Source organism: Orbilia oligospora (assembly GCF_000225545.1).
Source record: "Orbilia oligospora ATCC 24927 unplaced genomic scaffold scaffold00176, whole genome shotgun sequence".
NCBI lineage: Eukaryota > Fungi > Ascomycota > Orbiliomycetes > Orbiliales > Orbiliaceae > Orbilia > Orbilia oligospora.
The window spans coordinates 308259-327807 of NW_011645733.1; the positions used below are offsets into that span (position 1 = coordinate 308259).

At 45.9% G+C, this 19549-nt stretch overlaps 6 protein-coding genes across 6 annotated transcripts; 3 read left to right on the forward strand and 3 right to left on the reverse strand.

The window, feature by feature from the left end:
* Positions 1-409: 409 nt before the first annotated feature.
* AOL_s00176g91 (uncharacterized protein) lies at positions 410-1071 on the forward strand (the record flags this gene model as incomplete). The annotated part of the gene is made up of 2 exons (XM_011128226.1): positions 410-812; positions 884-1071. The coding sequence occupies 2 exons, from the start codon at positions 410-412 to the stop codon at positions 1069-1071; spliced, it is 591 nt and encodes a 196-aa protein (XP_011126528.1).
* Positions 1072-1464: 393 nt separating this feature from the next.
* AOL_s00176g92 (uncharacterized protein) lies at positions 1465-4716 on the forward strand (the record flags this gene model as incomplete). Its single annotated transcript, XM_011128227.1, has 1 exon — positions 1465-4716. One exon carries the CDS (start codon positions 1465-1467, stop codon positions 4714-4716), a length of 3252 nt encoding a protein of 1083 aa, XP_011126529.1.
* An 823-nt stretch (positions 4717-5539) lies between these two features.
* On the reverse strand, positions 5540-6516 carry AOL_s00176g93 (uncharacterized protein; the record flags this gene model as incomplete). The annotated part of the gene is made up of 2 exons (XM_011128228.1): positions 5540-5993; positions 6092-6516. 2 exons carry the CDS (start codon positions 6514-6516, stop codon positions 5540-5542), a joined length of 879 nt encoding a protein of 292 aa, XP_011126530.1.
* Positions 6517-7943: 1427 nt separating this feature from the next.
* AOL_s00176g94 (uncharacterized protein) lies at positions 7944-8135 on the reverse strand (the record flags this gene model as incomplete). Its single annotated transcript, XM_011128229.1, has 1 exon — positions 7944-8135. The coding sequence occupies one exon, from the start codon at positions 8133-8135 to the stop codon at positions 7944-7946; it is 192 nt and encodes a 63-aa protein (XP_011126531.1).
* A 3023-nt stretch (positions 8136-11158) lies between these two features.
* Positions 11159-16916, forward strand: AOL_s00176g95 (uncharacterized protein; the record flags this gene model as incomplete). The annotated part of the gene is made up of 3 exons (XM_011128230.1): positions 11159-13568; positions 14443-14945; positions 15021-16916. 3 exons carry the CDS (start codon positions 11159-11161, stop codon positions 16914-16916), a joined length of 4809 nt encoding a protein of 1602 aa, XP_011126532.1.
* Positions 16917-17353: 437 nt separating this feature from the next.
* Positions 17354-18271, reverse strand: AOL_s00176g96 (uncharacterized protein; the record flags this gene model as incomplete). The annotated part of the gene is made up of 1 exon (XM_011128231.1): positions 17354-18271. The coding sequence occupies one exon, from the start codon at positions 18269-18271 to the stop codon at positions 17354-17356; it is 918 nt and encodes a 305-aa protein (XP_011126533.1).
* Positions 18272-19549: the final 1278 nt, after the last annotated feature.

Consider the following 19549-nt stretch of genomic DNA (forward strand, 5'->3'; position numbering starts at 1 on the left):
TGGCGCCGAGATGCAGGGTCGTGCGACAGATACATTTAGAAGAGAAGGAGCGGGGAGCACAGGGGTAGCTATGGTTAGCTTCTACCTAGTTTAACTCCCTAGCTTTTGCGGGGTGCGGGTGGGAGTATATATATTCAGGGAGGAGGTATGCTGATAAGGTTTGGAGTGGGATCTTTCGCCCGCTTCTTTGATCTTAATTCACAGCTTCTCTAGACTATCTTGAGCTTGGGTCCAATCGCACGAGGCTATCCATTGAGAGATTGGAGGATATAGATATAGTACGTATCTACAGATCTTGCACGGAGTTCTACTATTTTGGTCTGTAAGTCTACTCACTACACTCCCTATCTATCCACTAAGTCCTAATAGAGATATAGTCCCCCACTTCACGACACCGACCACCACCAAAATGGGAAAACCATACACCCACACCCCGAACTCGCTCTTCACCCTCTGGCTCTCTGTCTCCCTCCCCCTCGTCCTCTGGGACTTCTCCTATGTAATGCTCCGCCCCCACTCCATGCCCGGCGGAAAATACCATTTACCCTGGAAACCCTACGCTCTCTACTGCGAAATCGATCTAGTCTACGGATTCCAACATTACTACGATGGAAATGGGTTTAATCCCGCACAGAGCGCAATGAACTTCGTGGAGACCATGGGGTATTTTTATTACTTATGGTTGGTTAGGGGTGGGACTGGGGAGGCCGGATTGTTGGGGGTGAAGAAGGTGGTTGGGAAGACAGCGGGGAAGGCGGTGATGGTTGGGCTGGTTGCTTGTACGGCGACGTTTTGGAAGACGGTCATTTATTGTTTGTTATCCTTTTTTTTTACCGTTTACCTTTATTTATGGGGAAAAAAAGCTAATTATAATGCGGTACAGGGCTTATTGAGATCCTCGGAGGGTATAAGAATATCGGTCATAACGACTTTAATACGATATTCTGGTTTTGGATCATGACGAATGGACCGTGGCTTGTGCTACCGCTCTATGGAATCTATAAATTTGGGAGTGAGATTGTGGAGGGTTTGAGTGGTAGCGAGGAAGTTAATGGTGGAAAGGTCGAGTAATTGGGTGGCATGTATCTCACACCGCAATGAAGAATTTATTCTTTTACTCTATTCCTTTATATTATTTTTAGTCTTTTATTTTTTTTTATGGTTGTGATGATGATGATGATGATAATGATGGCGGTTATGACGATGGTGAGGGGATATGAGGAAAGTGATGAGGGGATTGTCCACGAGTCTTAATTCAGACTTCACATGGCTAATGATCAACCTGCAGAAGAGCTTATTAGTAACCTTACCTTTTCTTGTTATATATAATTGCTGACCGACATTTTTGACAAACAGACTTTCATTTTCGTTTTCAACATCATCTACAGCTTCATCTTCACCATCGACAGTCTCTCTAGCTATCAGACACTCATTATATCAACCATATACTACTTATACCAAAATATGTCCCAAAATATGCCCCAAAATATGCAATCTCAAACTCCAAGACCATCTTCTTCCTCCTCGTCCTCGTCCTCTTCCTCTCCTCCTCCTCCCCATCAAACACACACAGCCACACCTGCTTCTGCTCCTCCTCCTCCTACTCCTCTCTTCCTCCGCCTTTATAACATAAACCGCAGGATCCTCGAAGAATCCAGACGCTCCAAAACCACCGTCGAAGGAGTAGGAATCCCTGAAGATCCATCTTCATCTCTCTCCCGCCCGGGTGCTTCTCATAATTACGATTCGGAGGATAAAGCCCTATCACAGCAGCAGCAGCAGCAGCAGGCTACTTTCGCGACATCAAATACTACTACAGTAGGTGGTGGTATCAATAATACCCCTTCACCGAATAATTCTTCTATACCTACCCCGAGTTCTACGACTTCACCTTCTGAAGAAGAAGAAGAAGAAGGAGAAGAGAGCGATCAAAGCTGGCAGGACGATTGGGACCATATCGGTAGTGACAATAGTAGTACCGGGCGGAGTGATAACAGTCCTCATTCCGAATTCGAAGAGGTTGGAATAGAAGAGCTCAGCAGTGAAGGATTTAATACACCAGAGAGTGAGGACAGTGGAGGCATTGATACGCCGGAAAGTGATAGCGAGAGTAATAGTGATACCGGAGAAATGACTGGAAGAGGAGGAGGAAGAAAAAGGGCATCGTCGGGTGCTCCGATGCCACCGCCGGGGTTGACGGGTGCTACCCCTTTACCGACGGAATCGGAGGGCTCTGCTGCTTCTGGGGAGGGTACTTCCCAACAGTCGGGGTTTATGGGGACGCAGACAGGGGATAGTTCTTTTACTTTTACTGCTCCCACTTCTGGGGAGACTGCAGACACGGGCTCGGGTGCGGGTATTGGACCACCAGTTGCATCTTCATCATCATCCTCTTCTCGAAGACCAAACCCCCCTCCACTCCCCCCTAGGCCAACGAAAGCATTTACCCCGCAACAAACCGTCCCACAACCAGCCGACGAAGCCACAGCATCCCCAGAGGGGCAAGCCCGTCTCCGTATAGCCCCCGGTATAGAATCAACTAGACGCGTCCCGCCTTCTATTCCATTCGACAACCTGAATAGACCAATAGCCATACCACGCCGCCCCCGAGCAACTCGTGCTGCAAGGGTCGACGACGATGGCAGTGATGACAATTCAGATATAGAAAGTGATCTAGGAAGTGTCCACACCTCAGATGGATACTCCGATCTTGACTTCCAAGAACGAGAACACTATGACGATGATAACGAGTCCGCCGAAGAAGCGACAGCGGAGCCGATATTCCCGATGGATAATCCGGACATGGTACCACCCGTTGTTCCTGTTCCTATACCGCCAGCTCATGGACCGGGATATAAACGTACACCTCACGATGTTCCAAGGCCTAGGTCTCCATTTAAGCTTGATAAGGCTAGAACACCCAGGTCACCGTCCCCTGAGAGTCTGTTGACCAATATTATTACGAATCCAGATCCAAGGTATGCTAATCCTCAAGGAGGTGCAACTACTGCTGCTGAGAGTTCTGGATGGAATATAAGAAGAAGAAGTACTGCAGCCGCCGGTCCTAGCAGGAGTGGTTCTGGTGACACTACTAGTACTAGTGAACTATTCGACATTACGAACCCAACACATGTTCTAGCACGGCGCATGCGATCGATGAAGAATCCAAAGTTTGATAGCACATGGGGAGGATCCGGAAGGACCACTGGGAATCTATGGGATACATTAGATCCATACCCACCAAGCGGACATTACCACCATATCACGCCCCAACAAGAACCAGAACCATACAGAGGATCCGATGCGGAACTTGAAAGGTTTTTAAGAAGCTTTTGTGGAACGACGGTTAAAACCCCCCCACCGGGGAGTAAAAATGTTTTGGGATATATGATGGCAAAAGTCAACCCAGTTCTTAAAGGATGGTTTGCGATATGGCAGGTTAATTTAGTAGGGAAATGGGTGTTGAAGCATCAATGGGCTGGATGCTGGATTGGATTGGATAGGAAGAAAGGGTGGTATAGAATACCAATGGAGGATCATAAGGGACCTGGAACTACAACTACTGGTGGGCGATGGCCTGGGGTCGAATGCCTTGGTGGAGAAGGGATTCGAGATACCGTGGCAGGGAGGATTAGGTTTTGGGGGGAATATTTTGAAACGATTAGAAAGAGAGAGTTGAGGGAGAGGGTTGAGGCTGATAAGGACGTGGATAAAGGGTTGAAAGAGGAGAATGAGAGGGCTAAAAGGAGCGCGGGAATTAGAAGGATGAAAGAAGAGGCGCTGAAGAGGAGAGGCATTGATAAAGGCCATGGTGGAGGTGGGGAGAATAGTAGTGATGATGACGAGAACAATGATGATGATCGTAAAGGTGGTGGTGGGGTTGGTCAAGTGGCTCAAGGTAGTTCGAGTGGACCACGAACAGATGAGAGGGTTGATGAGAGGGCCGAAACTAATGTTACGGCATCGGAGGAGGTAGGGGGGGCAGGTGGGCAGGAGACTGGGGTGTCAACTCAAGCATTCACTCAGGCACCGACTGCAGCAGCTACTCCATCGGCTCAGGGATCGACTGAGGTACCAACCGAAGTACCAACCGAAGCACCGATTGCGGCAGCGACTGAGGTATCTACTCCGTCTACTCAGGCAGCGGCTCGAGCACCCACTCCCGCAACGGCCCAGGCATCCACCGAGGCATCAACTGAAGCATCGGCGACAGCATCGCCCCAATCATGGTCCCAATCATGGTTCCAAGCATCGCCTGCGACACCGACTCAAGAACTGACCCAACCATGGGCCCAAGCATTTACCGAGGCATCAAGTCCTGGGGATGAAGCTACAAGAGAAAGGTCTGAAACGACTCCTAGAGCGCCAGGGAGCTGGGAGGCACCGACCGAGGCCTCCAGACATAGAGAAGAGAGCATAAAGAAAGAGTCTGGAACTGGGAGTTCGAAGGGGAAAGCGAAACCTGATTATTGGGATCTTGCGAAAAAGAAGATTAGAGGCACTTCGTTTTCATCTGCTGGTTCCGCTGGTTCTCCATCGGCTCCCACTAGCCCTACAACGGCTGAAGGTCCATCTTCGCCGAAGAGTTCGAGAGGGAAAGAAGTTGTGAAGAAGTGGAGTTTTGGGACTGTGAGGGGGAAGGATAAGAATAAAGATAAAGATAAGGATGGGGATAAGGATAAAGACAAGAAGGATAAGGAGAAGGATAAGGAGTAATAGCTGTTTTCTTCTTATTTTTTTCTTTCTTTCCTTTGATGTCATGATGTTTTTTAATTGCGGATACATGGTTCTATAGGAAGGTTTGTCTTTCAATCCGCTAATTGGGGTTATTTGGGTCTCGGGAAGTTTAACTTGCATTGTTGGGCATGCAGGCTTTGTAATTACATTCTGCTATACTTTTTGAATAGCGTTTCTTTGTAGGAAACATGGAAATGGAAATGATAGTTGGTTGCACGGTTGAAGTTTGAGCATTTTTTTTTTTTTTTAGGTTTCCGGTTTGTGACGTAGCATATAAGCATATTTTGACGGTAGATTTCGGGGCTTTTATCTGTCTTCATATCTACTGCGTCTTTCACTCCCCTTCTTTTTCCTTTCTGATTAATTCTCGTCTTATTATATACATTGTGCTCCAGGGGGGGGATTACAGTATGCCGCGAAGTTATCAATCGAGTTTGGAGTGTATACCTGAGCAGGGGGAGGGGCTTGAATGGGAAGAGGAGGGGGTGGGGGGTAGAAGGGATACGGAGGTATATAGAAAAATTGAGAATTCGTTTGGAACGAAGGGGTTGACGGAGTTGATTGAGAGGTTGGAGATATCGTATTCTAATACTTCTTCTTCTGATTCTTCTTTGACTGGTGGGGGTGAGGGGAGGTGATGTTTTACATATCTTTCGTAAGTCTATATCTCGCGAATATTATATAATATGATAGCATGAGTGAGGGGGGTATTGGTATTAATTATTATTGATAAACTACTTAAGTAGTAGGATATTATACATCCTCCGGTTCATCGATCTATATATACATACATCGATATATCTTAAAAAGCCAACAATCCCACAAACCCCACGACCACCGCCGCCATCAAGTTCCTCGAGTCGATATTCATCCCAACAGCAGCACCCGGTTTATCACCATCCTTAGTAGCACCTCCATTATTATTCCCATTCCCATTCCCACCGGTACTTCCACTCTTCAACATCTCAGCCGTAACATCCTCCTCTCTCAACGGATACTCCGAAGTATCAATATCAGGACAAGCTTCCTCCAACGTCAACATTGGTAAATCACCGTTTGATTCTTCTCGATCTCGGGATTCGGTGATGTTTGTTGGATCATATTTGTAGATTGTTTTTATCGGGGAGAAAAGATAGGCGGATTGTGTCGCGCAGGTGTTTTCTTTGCAGAGGGCATCTGGGTTTGAAGTATTTAATAGGCCTGGTTGGGTGTAACCTGGGGTTTCGGGGGCGAGGAGGCAGTAGGTTTTTGATGAGCTATAATTTTTCACCCCCGTTCTTATTAGTATATCCGATATCGAAGTTAGAAGGAACCCCCCCGGGGGGGGGGGGATATATAAAGATTGAAAACATACGAATCAACCAAACACTTAGTATGATAAGCCGCCGTAATATAATACTGCCAAACATCCGTCGCAGTAGCATTCCTTCCCACATCCTCATCGAAAAACTTCTCACTCAAAAGTCCAAAATAATTCAAAAACGTCTCCCCCTCACATCCTTCCCCTCCTCTGACCCATTTACGGAGTGAGGTTAAACATGCAGATGTGCAGATTTTGTCGAGTTCGGCGGCTGTGGGCCTTTGCGAGTCGCCGAAGGAGTTGGTGACTACGGAGGAGTCGCAGTCGATTGTGGCGTTGTAGGCGGCGATACAAGATGGATTTGGGGTTATGCCAGAGGGGACGTCGGGGAGGTCACCGGCGGATTCGGGGAGGGAGAGGAGGTTGAAAGAGGCGAGGACAGTGGTTGGGAGGAGGAGGGAGAGGTAGAGGGCGTGCATTTTGTCTTTATTATTATATTAGACCAGAATATAAAAAAAAAGTTAAGGAATGAACGAGTGAATGAATCGAATGAAGGTTCGCGATTTGAATGAGTGAACGAATCGATGAATCGATGAATCGAAAAATCAAATGCACGATGTTTTATAAAAAAAAGAGCGATAGTTTGAAGAGAAGAAGCTAATTTCTCAGACATGTCGTCCGAACAGTCCCCTTTTAACTTTCTTATAATCAATCAAGATAAAGCTAAGAAAGTCATCTAATTCCAACGGTTTAGTCATCGCCCCCTGCGACTCTCAAATGCGACACGGACAAGGAATCGAAAAGGAGCCTCAGTTTCTTGATTGGTTGTTTTCGAGCTTCATGTGGGGTTCTACTGGGACTAGTCTAGCTGGGCGTAATTTAGTCTGTCTTGGCGAACCTGCGTTTTTGTTCCGTTCCTGAGGGGGAGTTCGTGTTCGTGAAGCCACAGACGTAAGAATCTGTAACGGTTCCGATACCCGGGGAAAAGCGATCAAAGCGGGACTCGCTTTCCTTCATAATGCCTTTGAGGGAAAGTGCCTCATGTCCAGTGCTATCTGGAAAATTGTATTAAATCGCATGACTCTCTCGTTGAGAAGTAAATGGCATTTAATATTGTAAAAGGTATGAGCCGAAAGTTCGCGTTTAAAGATCCTCTCTTGATAATATTTGAAACGAGGATCATCGGCGGCTGTGCGACGGCGAGTATACTTTTTTTGGAGGGGTTTTTCTGGATTTTATCGATATGTGGTAACTATCGATTGTATTTCCAAAATGAGGGTTTTGGACCTTCCGATTTGGAAGGGGTTTGAGAACTGGTGTGGTTTCTGCCGGGGTAGTTACCGGAAGGCCGGTGCCTTTCGGGAGGCTTTTCTTTGCGCTGCCTGAGCTAGCGCTCGTTAACTTGTTCATGCATGCATGTCTGCAGTTAAAGGTTTTAAAATCTATATAATTTTGATCGATTGAGATAATTGGGGTGTTAGAATTTCCTTCATTTTGGTGTAGCTATCGGTCGCCATTTAATCTTTTCAACGAATGAAATTAGTATGTTTCCTCGAGTGCTTCGTACTTACTTAGTCTAAAACCACCATGATTTTTTCACTTTCCAAGTTTATTGTACACTTAACACATATCGATCTAGATACCTTCAAAAATTTGTTATTGAACTTCCAGTCAAAAATCTTGTCCTCGTTTGTCGTGGAACTTCTCCATCTACCGTAGCTTGATTCCGCTCGTAGGTATCAATTGTATGAATTTCTTTGGGATAGTCTTCCGTAATCGTACTCTGGAGGAGAATATGAGCCGTAAGGTGGTGCTTGAGGTCTGCGAAAACGCCGTGATTGGCATTCCGCCACATGACTCTAAGACTCTTAGATCGGAGTCCTTACACCCATGCACAAAAACCTATTTACGTATTGAATCTTGAGCCATCAAGATCCTCAGAGTCACCTTGGGATTTGAAACAATTCGTCAGCACGACGGAGGATGTTGATTTCGAGTCCTTTTGCTCCCGAGGCTTCCTTGCTTCAGTGTCTGCCGTAGCATACTTGCATACAGCTTCCACCTCTGCTAGCCATGGGGTTCCGACGTGCCGGAGCATTTTGATTCGTGGTTTGTGGAAATGGCTCGGAGGAATAGTCCCCTAGCGATTGACGCTAACGTTGGGCGGAGAGGGTTTCCTGCGGGTGCCGAAGGGCGCAGGCCACCCTAAATCCAGAACTAGATTTTCGAGTGTACACGTGATTAGTATTTTTTAAACAACCCCGGTGTCAATCTGAGATGTTCGATACCTACCACCGCTAGAACTAGTTCCTCTAGTATTCGGTTCTAGATAAATTTTGGCTAGGCTGATGGTTCTAATTTGAGAACGGATCAATGGATTGAAAGTAGGCGAGTATACGAGCAAAAGGTACATCAGAGGACAGGCTGATACGGCTCTGGACAGTGAGCTCTTCGACGATATTGATGAATGACAGATGTACAGTCTATCAGACGTAGGATCGCTGTGTATCACTTCTTTAATTATTGATATTGTTGTGGTTAGCAATTCCTACATCATTAGGTACATATAGCCTCCTCTTTCCTTCCTTTCTCCCCCTCTTCATTCTTCTAGTTCTCCATCACCTCACGCAAACACAAATACATACTTTGACAAACTACCTGCACTGCTACCGTCCCTGGCGGTCATACGCCCTCAGATTTCGAGACGCCAAGGGAAGGGATAATCTATCTTCTGTGGAGCCCTCGACTAGGTATGGTGTACATACATAGAACCTGCATTACATAATATATTTTTTAGTCTAACGTAACCAACATTCCGTCGAGGACATCATCAAGGTTACCGAAAGAGGCGTCTAAGGGGACTTCGTGTTCTACTGTCTCGTACCCAGCCATAGCAAAAAGAAATCATCCTGCCATACCCGTGCAACCTGGAGCACGATCACAATTGGATGGTCTATTCAAAATGAACGTCTACTAAATAACAACAGCGGGGATAATCCTTTCCGACGCTATGCTATCCAAATTTGAGGAATGGTACCGTACGGAAAATCGCTTCAAACCACTTATATGAATCTTTTTTGGTGGGGTGGGCACGAGACAAATATTCCATATCCAAGCCTAAAAAAAACGCTTGAAGAGAGAGAGAGAGATAGAAAAGGCGCCAACGATGGCGCCTAGCTTTAAACAAGAGAAAATTCAAAAGCCCGTAGCTCATACCGTATATCATGAGAGATCGATCAGACCTTCGACTTCTCATAAGAGAGGTCGTGAAGAGCAACTACTTCGCTTTGGGCTACAGTATTGATTCTACAGACCTTAGGCCTAAGTTGCTACGACGAGGAGGAAATATACTAATATAAAATATATTCAGATAGACAGATTCATTAACAATACAACCATAAAATCATAAACTATAAGCCACACTTTTCAATATATCACCAATAAAGATAACTTTATTAACCAACTAGATAAATATTTTCTGGAAGGGATAACTCACTCCAGTTAGATTACATTGATTTACATCTTTTGACAGCGAACAATTCCAAAGCTCCTTAATATGGAATATCTTTTTCTAAGATAATGAAAAAGACACATTTCGACTTACAAAATCCTGGGAGAAAAGCATGTACAAAAATCTTGGAAGGATTGATAATCACTTTGTCAGAGCTATAGCTAATTGAATCCTTCTTAATTGACACGTAGCGCGCGTAGTGTCTCGGGCGAATCGAAAATATTAAAATGTCGATAACGTTATATGACTGGGAGTTGTACATGTACATGTACCAGGCCTAGCATAATATAAATCGAAACTGTCAGATACAACATACAATAAAAAAATGGGAATCCGGATATCCATATATGCATTCAATACAAGCGCATGATATTAAACGACAGTCTCGTACAGACTCGAACAGGATTTCCATCTCAACGGCTCAATTAGTTCATATGTTGGACGGTGGTTACGTAACTTAAGGATTTTAAGAGCCAATAAACGATGGTCTTGGTATCGGCTATACTTCTTTGAGAATCTTGCAGGGTACATAATGCAACAGAGTCAACACCTAACTTTTACATTGGAGAATCCTCAAGGCTGACAACAAACTCACCCCGCCCCCGCAGCGACGTGCAGCCCCGTGCATGGCATACGGGCTCGGGTCAAGATTTTTTCGTTTTTATTGACCAGTAGCTTTCAGGTCGATCGAAAGAGTGTGGCTTATATGCAAATGACGTGTCTCTTTTCTTTACCATTTGGTCGACCTATTTCTTTTATTCGTTGGTACTATACTGGTACCGAGTACTTATTGCTGAAATTTAGAGTGTGGTGTACTGAGGGCCAGTATGGCGTCCCAAATGCGTTAGATGTTTTTATTTATATGTTGGGTAGGCCTACATGTATCAACTACATTTAGTAATCACTTAATGTAATCTATTTTAGATCAGATTACCCACTCACACATTCCGGGGCCTGGGCCGTAGCGTAGGCTGGTAATTCACAAACTAGTTAACAGGCTGCTACTTTATAGGCTGATTCACAGACTGGTTAGAGCGAGTTATAGTCTACCCGCCTGCGCGCGAGAATCGACCGATAACCCAGCCAATATTAATAAACTAGACAGTAAAATATTAAATGCGTGGGCACTTGGTGGGGCCCAAAGCTGGGTAAAGTGGTTCCCAAACGTGGTTAGGGGGCCCACGTTTTCATTCAACATATAAATAAAAACACGTGACACATTTGGGACGCTATAGGCCAGTCCTACAATGTATATACATACTAAGCACCTGGGTATCTCAGTACTGCAGTACGTATATACATATCCAAGAAAAATTCCACTGCATGATTGATGCTTACTCGCAAGCACTGCCAACAGTTTTCATGCAGGACCGGCACGGCGTGGCCTCTCCAAGGGCCCTACAGGAAGTTTGTCGGACATAATTTACAGAGATATGGTCGTTGGGTTGTGCCGTGCCTATAAACTCAGGCTCAGAGGCTGAAGGGTCAGGGAATTCTCTCAAGATACCATCCCTTCCTCACCACTCCACAATCAAGTTAGCTACTAGGTTAAGTCACTTACACGTGCTTCCTATATAAGCTCTACAGATCTTATATTCCTTTTCGAGAAAATGAGCACCCCAACTGAAACTTCTCCGCTCATTATTAAGTGGGGCCTTTCGGGATTTGGGTCCCGCCATGCTCTATACCTTATCCATCAGGCCATGATAATGGCCGCCTTCCAAGACGAGCTCAAAAATCATAAGATCGCATTTAAACTTCACTACACGGTCTTTGAAAAGAATGCTGGAAAGACTGGCGGTTTTGGTAACGCATTCCAAGGGAACTGCGACGCCTCCGTCAATACCTCGGTTACGGCGGCTCTCCCGCCCCCGCTTGTTCACGATGAGGATGTCAACTTGCGTGCCCAGGATCTTGCGGAGTTCGCAAATCTCCAGAAGGCTGTTAAGAATGCGATGGAAAGCAAATACGACGAAGTACTCAGGGAGCTTAAAGCGTGTAATCCCTGCGCCGCGGATTTGTTCAAAAGGGGCTTCGAAGACAGGAAGGTCATCCCTGGCGTTGCCTACGTGACTAGAGGCAAATGGGGCAAAATTCAGTTAGAGAATATCGACAAAGCACTTGACTACATTAAAAATAATATGCAGGATGAGATCGAAGTTGCGTTTAAATATCCACACGAGGTTGTTGGCGTCAACTTTGACAATCCTCAAAAACCAAAGCTAAAAGTCGAGGATTTGGTAGCTAAACGCCAGTTTGAGGAAGAATTCGACTTCGTCTCTTTTGCCAATGGCACTCCTCTGGTCCCACCCTTCAAAGATAGCGACGTTGGGGCCAAACATTACTACAGCGGCACTCCTAATCATAGCGATATGAAGAAATACCTCAACGGGCGCGGGGTTTTGGATGATGATAAACTCAAGACTACAGCAAAGATCGCATGCACTGGCTTGAGTCTTTCCTTCTATGACTATGCAACTTTATTACTGGCCTTCCTACCAGGCATGGATACGTCCGAGGATCCCGTCAAAACCGTAGAGGAGCTGGGAAGAGATAAATATAAAGGCCTAATTACCGTCATCAGCCGTGGGAGCCGTGGCCCTGCTCCGCCTCGGACTGTCCTTGACGAAAATTGGCATGGTGTTGGAGACAGCTTCTTCTCCGCTCGGGACATGCATGCGCTGCGCCTACAGCGCAATTCAAACTGGCTCCCTATCGCATACGAGTTCCTTGAGGCTCATATTGCGCGTAGCGAGAACATTTCGCCGGACCAGGTTCGAAATCATGGCTCAACTGAAAAATGCATGACAGGCTACCTCGACGACTGTAAAAAGTATCTTGCTAAAGATAACCGGCCTACTAAAACCGGCCTCTTGCGTGCGGGCTATGTTGCGTTTTCAGCTGGCTCGGGTATTGTTCGCGATGTTGACCAAGCTGAGAACAAACTTGTTTTGGAGGCAAAGTATACTCGCGAGGGACGCTTCGGAATACCACTGTTCGGCGCAAGCTGCTTCGAGATGAGCTCAAAAAACATAGATAAAAAAGAGAACGCCAAGTTCTTCGAGCATTGGAATGAACAACTGTATTACAACTATGCCTCACCTGTCTCGATCCAGAGGGTCATGGCTGCAATGTTCACTTCGGGTATGGCGGTACACAAACAGGGCAATTTCAACGGGTTTAGAACTGAGGGGGATGGGGAAACTCCGAAATTAGTCTACCAAAATTCGGACGGAAAAAATGACGAGTTTGATGCCCTGCTCGCGCCAAAGGTGTTTAGACGAGACAATGATTGCGCCGTCTCTGCTACGAAAGATATTGTCAGGAATATTATTGAAGGCGTTCCTGACTATGGAAAAGGTGGTTACTTCAAATCCAGTGGAGGAGACCCGATCAATGCTTTTGATTCTGGTCTCGGGGGTTGCGGTGCCAAACATAAGGACGGGCGGATCGTTGGCGTGCGATGGGATGGCCTCACTAACAACCACCATGCTGCCAATACGTGGGCTTCTTCTCGCTCGTATCATACTCTTGCGCTAGCAATAGCCCGTTTCCTCAGTCGCGACAATTCCGAATCACCTATCGAGACCGTTAACAAAGCCTTTGAGAGGACCCTCCCATCTTGCAAGGATTTCAAGAGCGAAATAAAAAGCTTCGAGAAGGATTGGGAAGATCTAAAGGAGAGGCTATTGTTCCTACGACTCGCTAAGAAATTGGCTGGGCAGCGCTCTGACGATTACTATAAAATCACTAATAATATTTTCACCCCGGAGCTTCGCGACGAGTACATCAGCAAGTTGAAGGGAGCTGACAAAACTGAGTATGAAGCATTGGAAAATGAATTTAGGACATCAAAATATAGCTTCAGTTTTGTTAGTTGTGACGAATTTGAACGCCGGTACCCGGACTACACAAGGCTCCAGTACAAAGCGATTCTCGAAAAACTATTCGCGAGTGCGTCTAGGGATCACCCTGCTGTAACCTCTGCGCAGGGAGCTGCACCTCCTTCGTCGGGCATCGGTAAGAGGATTGCAGTGATGGAATTCGATAACGAGAAAAAATTTGATCGCGACTGTGTATCCATGTTTTAAGAATGAATCTTGTCTATATACGTTACAAAATCTATATCTGATGAAGCATAAAAGCATTCTCCAGCCTGCCCATTCTTACTTTTGACATCTGTACCAGCTTTATTCAGGAGTAATTCAATTGTGGTCCTATCATTTCTCACGGCCGGCTAATCTAAATACCGGGCACGATATGGTAACGTCTCAGTCATCATAAAAATGCCATCGACCTAAATTTCAACTTCTAAGGACGCACAGTTACGTTAACTTACGGATACGTGAGAAGTAGACTGCGTGCTATGATTATCGCTTGCTTACTTGATAATATTCAGCTGTTGAAAATTGTGATATAGTATATTTTCATGCTTGAGAGGGTGTGTAGGCGGGGCTTGCAATGGAAATCCGCACGTATATGCGTACAACGTGTACACATGCAAGTGCGTCGGCAACGTGTAAAACAAGGCGGGTGAGCGGGGTAAGACGTTTAGACGTAGCCTCGAATCAAGATGATGTGGGGGGTCTTGCCTCAAGCTTGCGAAGTCTGGTTTGAGACAATGGGAAGCCTAGTAACTACAGGACCTATTGCTACCACAAAGACACCACGCTCTACTGACTTTATTCCTAGCAAAACTTTTCTTAACTTTATTACTTTCTCAATTTACTCGTGGCTGGGATTTTTGCTGGCGCCAGGAGTCTTTAGATTTTAGGATGTCTCTCTTTGAAGGTATTAACTGCAAAATGTGGAATATTTGAGATTTTTAATAATTTTTGCCCTCGTTCCGTCGATTGCCATTACCCTCTGCTGAAACCTGCGTGGATCAATCTAGAGAATCCGCTCATTCGCGCCGTTACGCTTGGTGCCATCGCAGAGGTACTCGAGCTCTTAGATACAGGAACTAGCCCCAACTTCACGGATGCGTCTGGATTGTCCCCGCTACACCACAGCTATGAGGCCAATAAAAAGAGAAAAAAAGACGAGATTTTCGAGTCCTCAGAGTTTCTGGGCCTACTAGGCTTGCTCTTCGAGTACGGCGCCGATCCAGATGCCAAAGATCACACTGGGTCAACGTTACTCCACTATGCCAGCAAGGAAGGGCGCGACAGAGTAACACGGCTGCTTCTTAAGTATTGGGCCGATCCCAATGTCAAAGATAACTCCGAGGCTACCCCGTTCCAGCTGGCGGCTAAGAATAAGCACCGGACCATCATGAGACTGCTGATTGCAAAAGGAGCTGATGCGTCGGCTGGAGATGAACCCAAATTTGCTCTTAGTGGTCCTTCTAGCGAGGGCAATACGGGAACGGATATTGCCACGCCACGGTCTGAAGAGGTACGTGATTATTCATACATAAGTTCAAATTCAGGGATATATTCTTGATCATGGTTCTGCTTCTGACTATCGCAGGTGGCTCTCAAACCACTATTTCCTATCAGGATCAACGGAAATGACCTCAACGAGGCCGAGATCAAGCCGCAATCAAACGAATCCAACACCAATTACATTATAGTTCAGACCGCAGCGCTCTTAAGCCCACCACAGAGGGAGACTCTAAAGGCTGCAGGTCTTGATACTCAAGAATACGTCTCTAATTGCACATATCTGTGTCGATACACAGGCCAGGATCTCGACAAAATCGGCCAAATCGACCCAATCGTCTATGTTGATATTTATCGTCAGGAGTTCAAAATTGCTCCGAGCCTAAAGGAAGCAATAGAAAGGACGCTTCCCGATGATAAAATAGAAATATTTGTCCTCTGCCACGATTTCGAGTCAACGAATGATCGGGATTTCCTACAGCTGATCGCAGACAAGTCGGGTCTGAACCTATGGGATGTTAAATTCATCGACAGAAAAACACACCTCACCGTCTTAAGTCAATCTATAGATGGTATAGCAAAAATTGATCAAGTACGCTACATCGAGGAGGTAGGCATAGCAGAGGTCTCCAATAATAGGGCCCGAGTGACATTGGGGCTTGATAAGCTAGCCGAAGACGGGCAAGCTCTCCCGGCACACCAGTATCAGGGAGCCGGACAGGTAATCGCTATCGCAGACACCGGACTTGGACTTGGTGATATAGCAGCCCCGCCTCACCCTGCTTTCGGTGACCGTGTAGTAGGTTGGTACAGACAAAACGGGTTTACAGCGGACTATGACGGCCATGGGACTCATGTCTGCGCTTCAGCTGTTGGGAACGGTAAGACTAGGGACAATATTCATATCATGGGCACTGCTCCTAGAGCAAACCTGGTGATGCATTCCCTATGGCGTAGTAGCGAGATGACCATAGACAGACCTAAACATTTTGATGAGCTCTTCCGCCCTCCATACACAGAACACAAGGCAAGAGTGCATTCAAATTCTTGGAATAAACCATCGCGGGGGTATACAACCGAGGCCAATGAGATCGACAGTTTCGTTTGGGAAAAACAGGATATGGTGATATGCTGGTCAGCTGGTAACAAACGCGCTGGCAGTACTAGTCTGGCGCAAGAAAATGAGGGACAGATTGGAGCTGAGGCCAGCGCAAAAAATTGCATCACCGTCGGCGCCTGCGAGGGCGAACAGGATCACACCATAGTCCCCGATTATAGCAACTGCGGCCCCCTCGCGGGAGATGATAAATGCAAAAGGCGCAAGAAACCAGACGTCGTCGCACCCGGCACAATGATCCTGTCGGCGAGATCAAGGCAAATGCCCCCGTCACAATCCGGAGAGGACCCGGACTGGTATAGGGATACCGGGACTAGCATGGCCACAGGACTTGTCGCCGGTTGTGCTGCTGTCTTAATTGAAGCCGTCACTGCGAATCGAATAGGAGATCGACAACCAAGCGCGGCATTGATCAAAGCGCTGTTTATCAACGGTGCCGAGAAGCTTGTTACTGAGAGAGTCCCTCTCCCTATTCCCAATGTCCGCTCAGGATTTGGCCGCGTAAACCTCACCAACTCAATTAAAATCGCATGCCAAACAGAAGGAGCTGGCTTCATGGAAGGCGAACTAGTCTGGGGCTCTAAGAAAAGTTTTACTTTTAGGAAGCCACCCAAAAATGAATGCACCACTGTCAAAGCTACTCTCGTATGGTCGGACCCTCCTGGAGATCTCATCAAGAACCGACTATTCTTGAAGGTAAAATGCGGGGATCGACAGGTATTTTCCCGCCTCTACAATAACGTGCAGCAAGTTTTATGGGATATGGGATCCGTGATCTATCAAGAAGTTGAATTCACGGTAATGGCTGAGGATGACGAGTTAGATCAGTCTCCACAACCTTTTGATGTTGCTTGGCAATTTAGCTAGTAGTCATTTAAGATCTTTGAAAGCTTTATCTCAAATTTGTCGCTTCGATTAAATCTATTTCGCGTATGAATTTTCAGTTAAGCAGTTTTTGAAAACTAAAATTAAATAGTATTATAATAAGCTGTAGTTGTGTAATTGGCTTTTTACCAGACTGCGCTAGGATGTAGATTCTGCAAGAAAGGTATTGAATTTTGATGATTAAAGTACAGACCCTTTTCTATTCTAAATATTTGCGATTATAGGAATAATGAGAATAGGAATAGAAGAATCACTAAAGAAAAATTTGGGGGAGGGGGTTATTGGGACTAGCTATGATTATTGTCCCGGAGAGGTTAGCGGGTAGGTGGCCGTATCTTCGATAAACGCGCACTATTTAGACGGTTAGTCTCTTCTCCAATAGCTCGATCGAGGGACAAGATAGAAGAGGATTACTTTGATTAGGCCCCCTCGGCCCCTTTGCCCAATAGGGCAACGATCATGCAAGCCATGATCTTTTGTCTGACCTTGAGGGGGCCTTTAAGGTTGGCCATACCCCCGGCCAGTTCGTTGACGCTGGAGTTTTCGACCACCTCTGACAAGAGGTGACCGATCTCCTGAGCGTCGTCGGCGGCAGACTTTTCGGAGTTTTCGAGCTTCGTGATGAGCTCTTGAAGTTTTGAATGGCCGTAGCCAGGAGGCTGGGAGGTTGGTGACATCTTCGTGCCACTTTCTGGCTTGCTTTCCGTAGCTCGTTCTTGAGGTTTCTTGTCCATGGTTCTTTTGGGTGTTTCGTTTGTGATCTGGATTGGAGAAACTTTCTTGGGTGGCCTCCCTCGACGGCGAGCTGGTGGTGAGGTAGGTGATTTCGTGACTTCCATTTTCTCGGTAGCTTTCTTAGTATCTTCCGGAACCTCAGCTATCTTCTCCAAACAGCTGGTAATATGAGTCTGATCCAAGCTCATAGAACCGCCATCAATACCATTTTCACCTTCAATCTCAACAGCAAATGAACCCTCCCCCATAGCTTCTTCATCCTTCAAAACTTGAGAAATCTTTGGTCTCTTCAGCCTTTCCACAATAGCCTGGGTAGGCGAAATACTCTCCACGTTGTTTCCCAAACTACTCCTCGCTCTTTTCTTAGCCTTACCGGCAGTCTTTGAAGCAGACGAAAGGCTTAGACGGAACAATCTGCATGATTGACGCGTTGATGGTGACATGGAGGAACTATTGCCGTCGTCGAATCCACGGATTCGAGCGGGAGTTGGGGTTCGTGCCGCCATGTAGGCTGGCTTTTGGGAGCCTGGAGTCGTGGGACGGGCAGGAGGGGAAGGGGTGATGTTCCCGGTCTTGCAGGGCTTGGTTGGTGTGTATGGCATTTTTGGGGTTTCTCTCTTCCTTTGCTTTTTCAGATTGCTATTTAGCAACGGATTTTTAGACGGAGGATATTTTACTTTTTAGGTGGGGGTGGAGAAGGAAAAGAGAAAGGGTTTCAAGAAACGATCAAAAATAAGCTCGACGGAGGTGGGATAGATGATGGAGGTTTGATACCGACGGAAAGTTGGTAGGTCGGAAAAGGATATAGGGAGGAATAAGAAAGAAGATCGAGGAAAGGAAGGCGAAGAGAAGCTATGAGCTGATTGGTGATGATATGGGACAGAGAAAAAGCAATAAGAGACGAAGAAATGGTATGAAGAGCTGGAGAAAGGAATAAATAATAGTGAAAGGATGGGGGAGAAGAAGTAAGTGCGAGGATTGTGGAAGGACGTCAAAAGTCAGAGATATGTGAGATGTAGAGGAGATGGAGATGAAAGTAGAAGGAGAAGATCAGAAAGAGGACGATATCCCTTCTAAGTATGCACAGGTATATTTATATGATGGCTGGTGGGAAGCTCAGCTGCTAGATCACTGTCCTAGATATTTCTCATACCGACAAACTGCGTTTGTAGTTCAATTCTAAGTGATCAAACGTATATATACGACTTGGCTGGAATTACATATTTTAGCGGCTTAACTTAGTACTTGTGGTGTGTACCACCTAGAAATTCTTATGATATATCGATATATCGATATCTAAACCTACTGCCATATGAGTATATCCGCTGCGAGTAGTAGTGGTATTATATTATATCTTTCTCCTAACCTCCTCGGCAGGAAAGAACAGTGCTCAGGAATTCACATGTCTAAAGACTTAGAAATCTTCCGAGATCAACTATTTAGGTTTAAGAGTTTACATTGTCCCTAATAAAAGTCTGGCATTTGGTATCTATTTATCCAGAACTTTCCCAATCGGTGTATAAATTCCTAAACGCTCCAGGACAAATTGCTTGCAACCACTCTTGATACGGCATAGCAAAGTAAATACTATAGTCCCACACCAGGAAGTGAAACCGATACTGCACCGAATTACACCCAGCTGGCCAGATATGAACAGGATCTATGATATCTCGACATTTCGATATTACTGCCATCGGAAGCATAGATCTAGGGTATCCCCAAGTAAAAAGCAACGCAATTCGAGTGCATAATCCAACAAATCGTGCCGTCCGTGCCACATGGGAAGAAAAACCGTGTTGGCGCTGCACTGTCCCCAACCACCGGACTTAAGTTCACGTTCGCGGAACAGCTTCTCGACAAGCAGGGAATGGGGTTAGGCT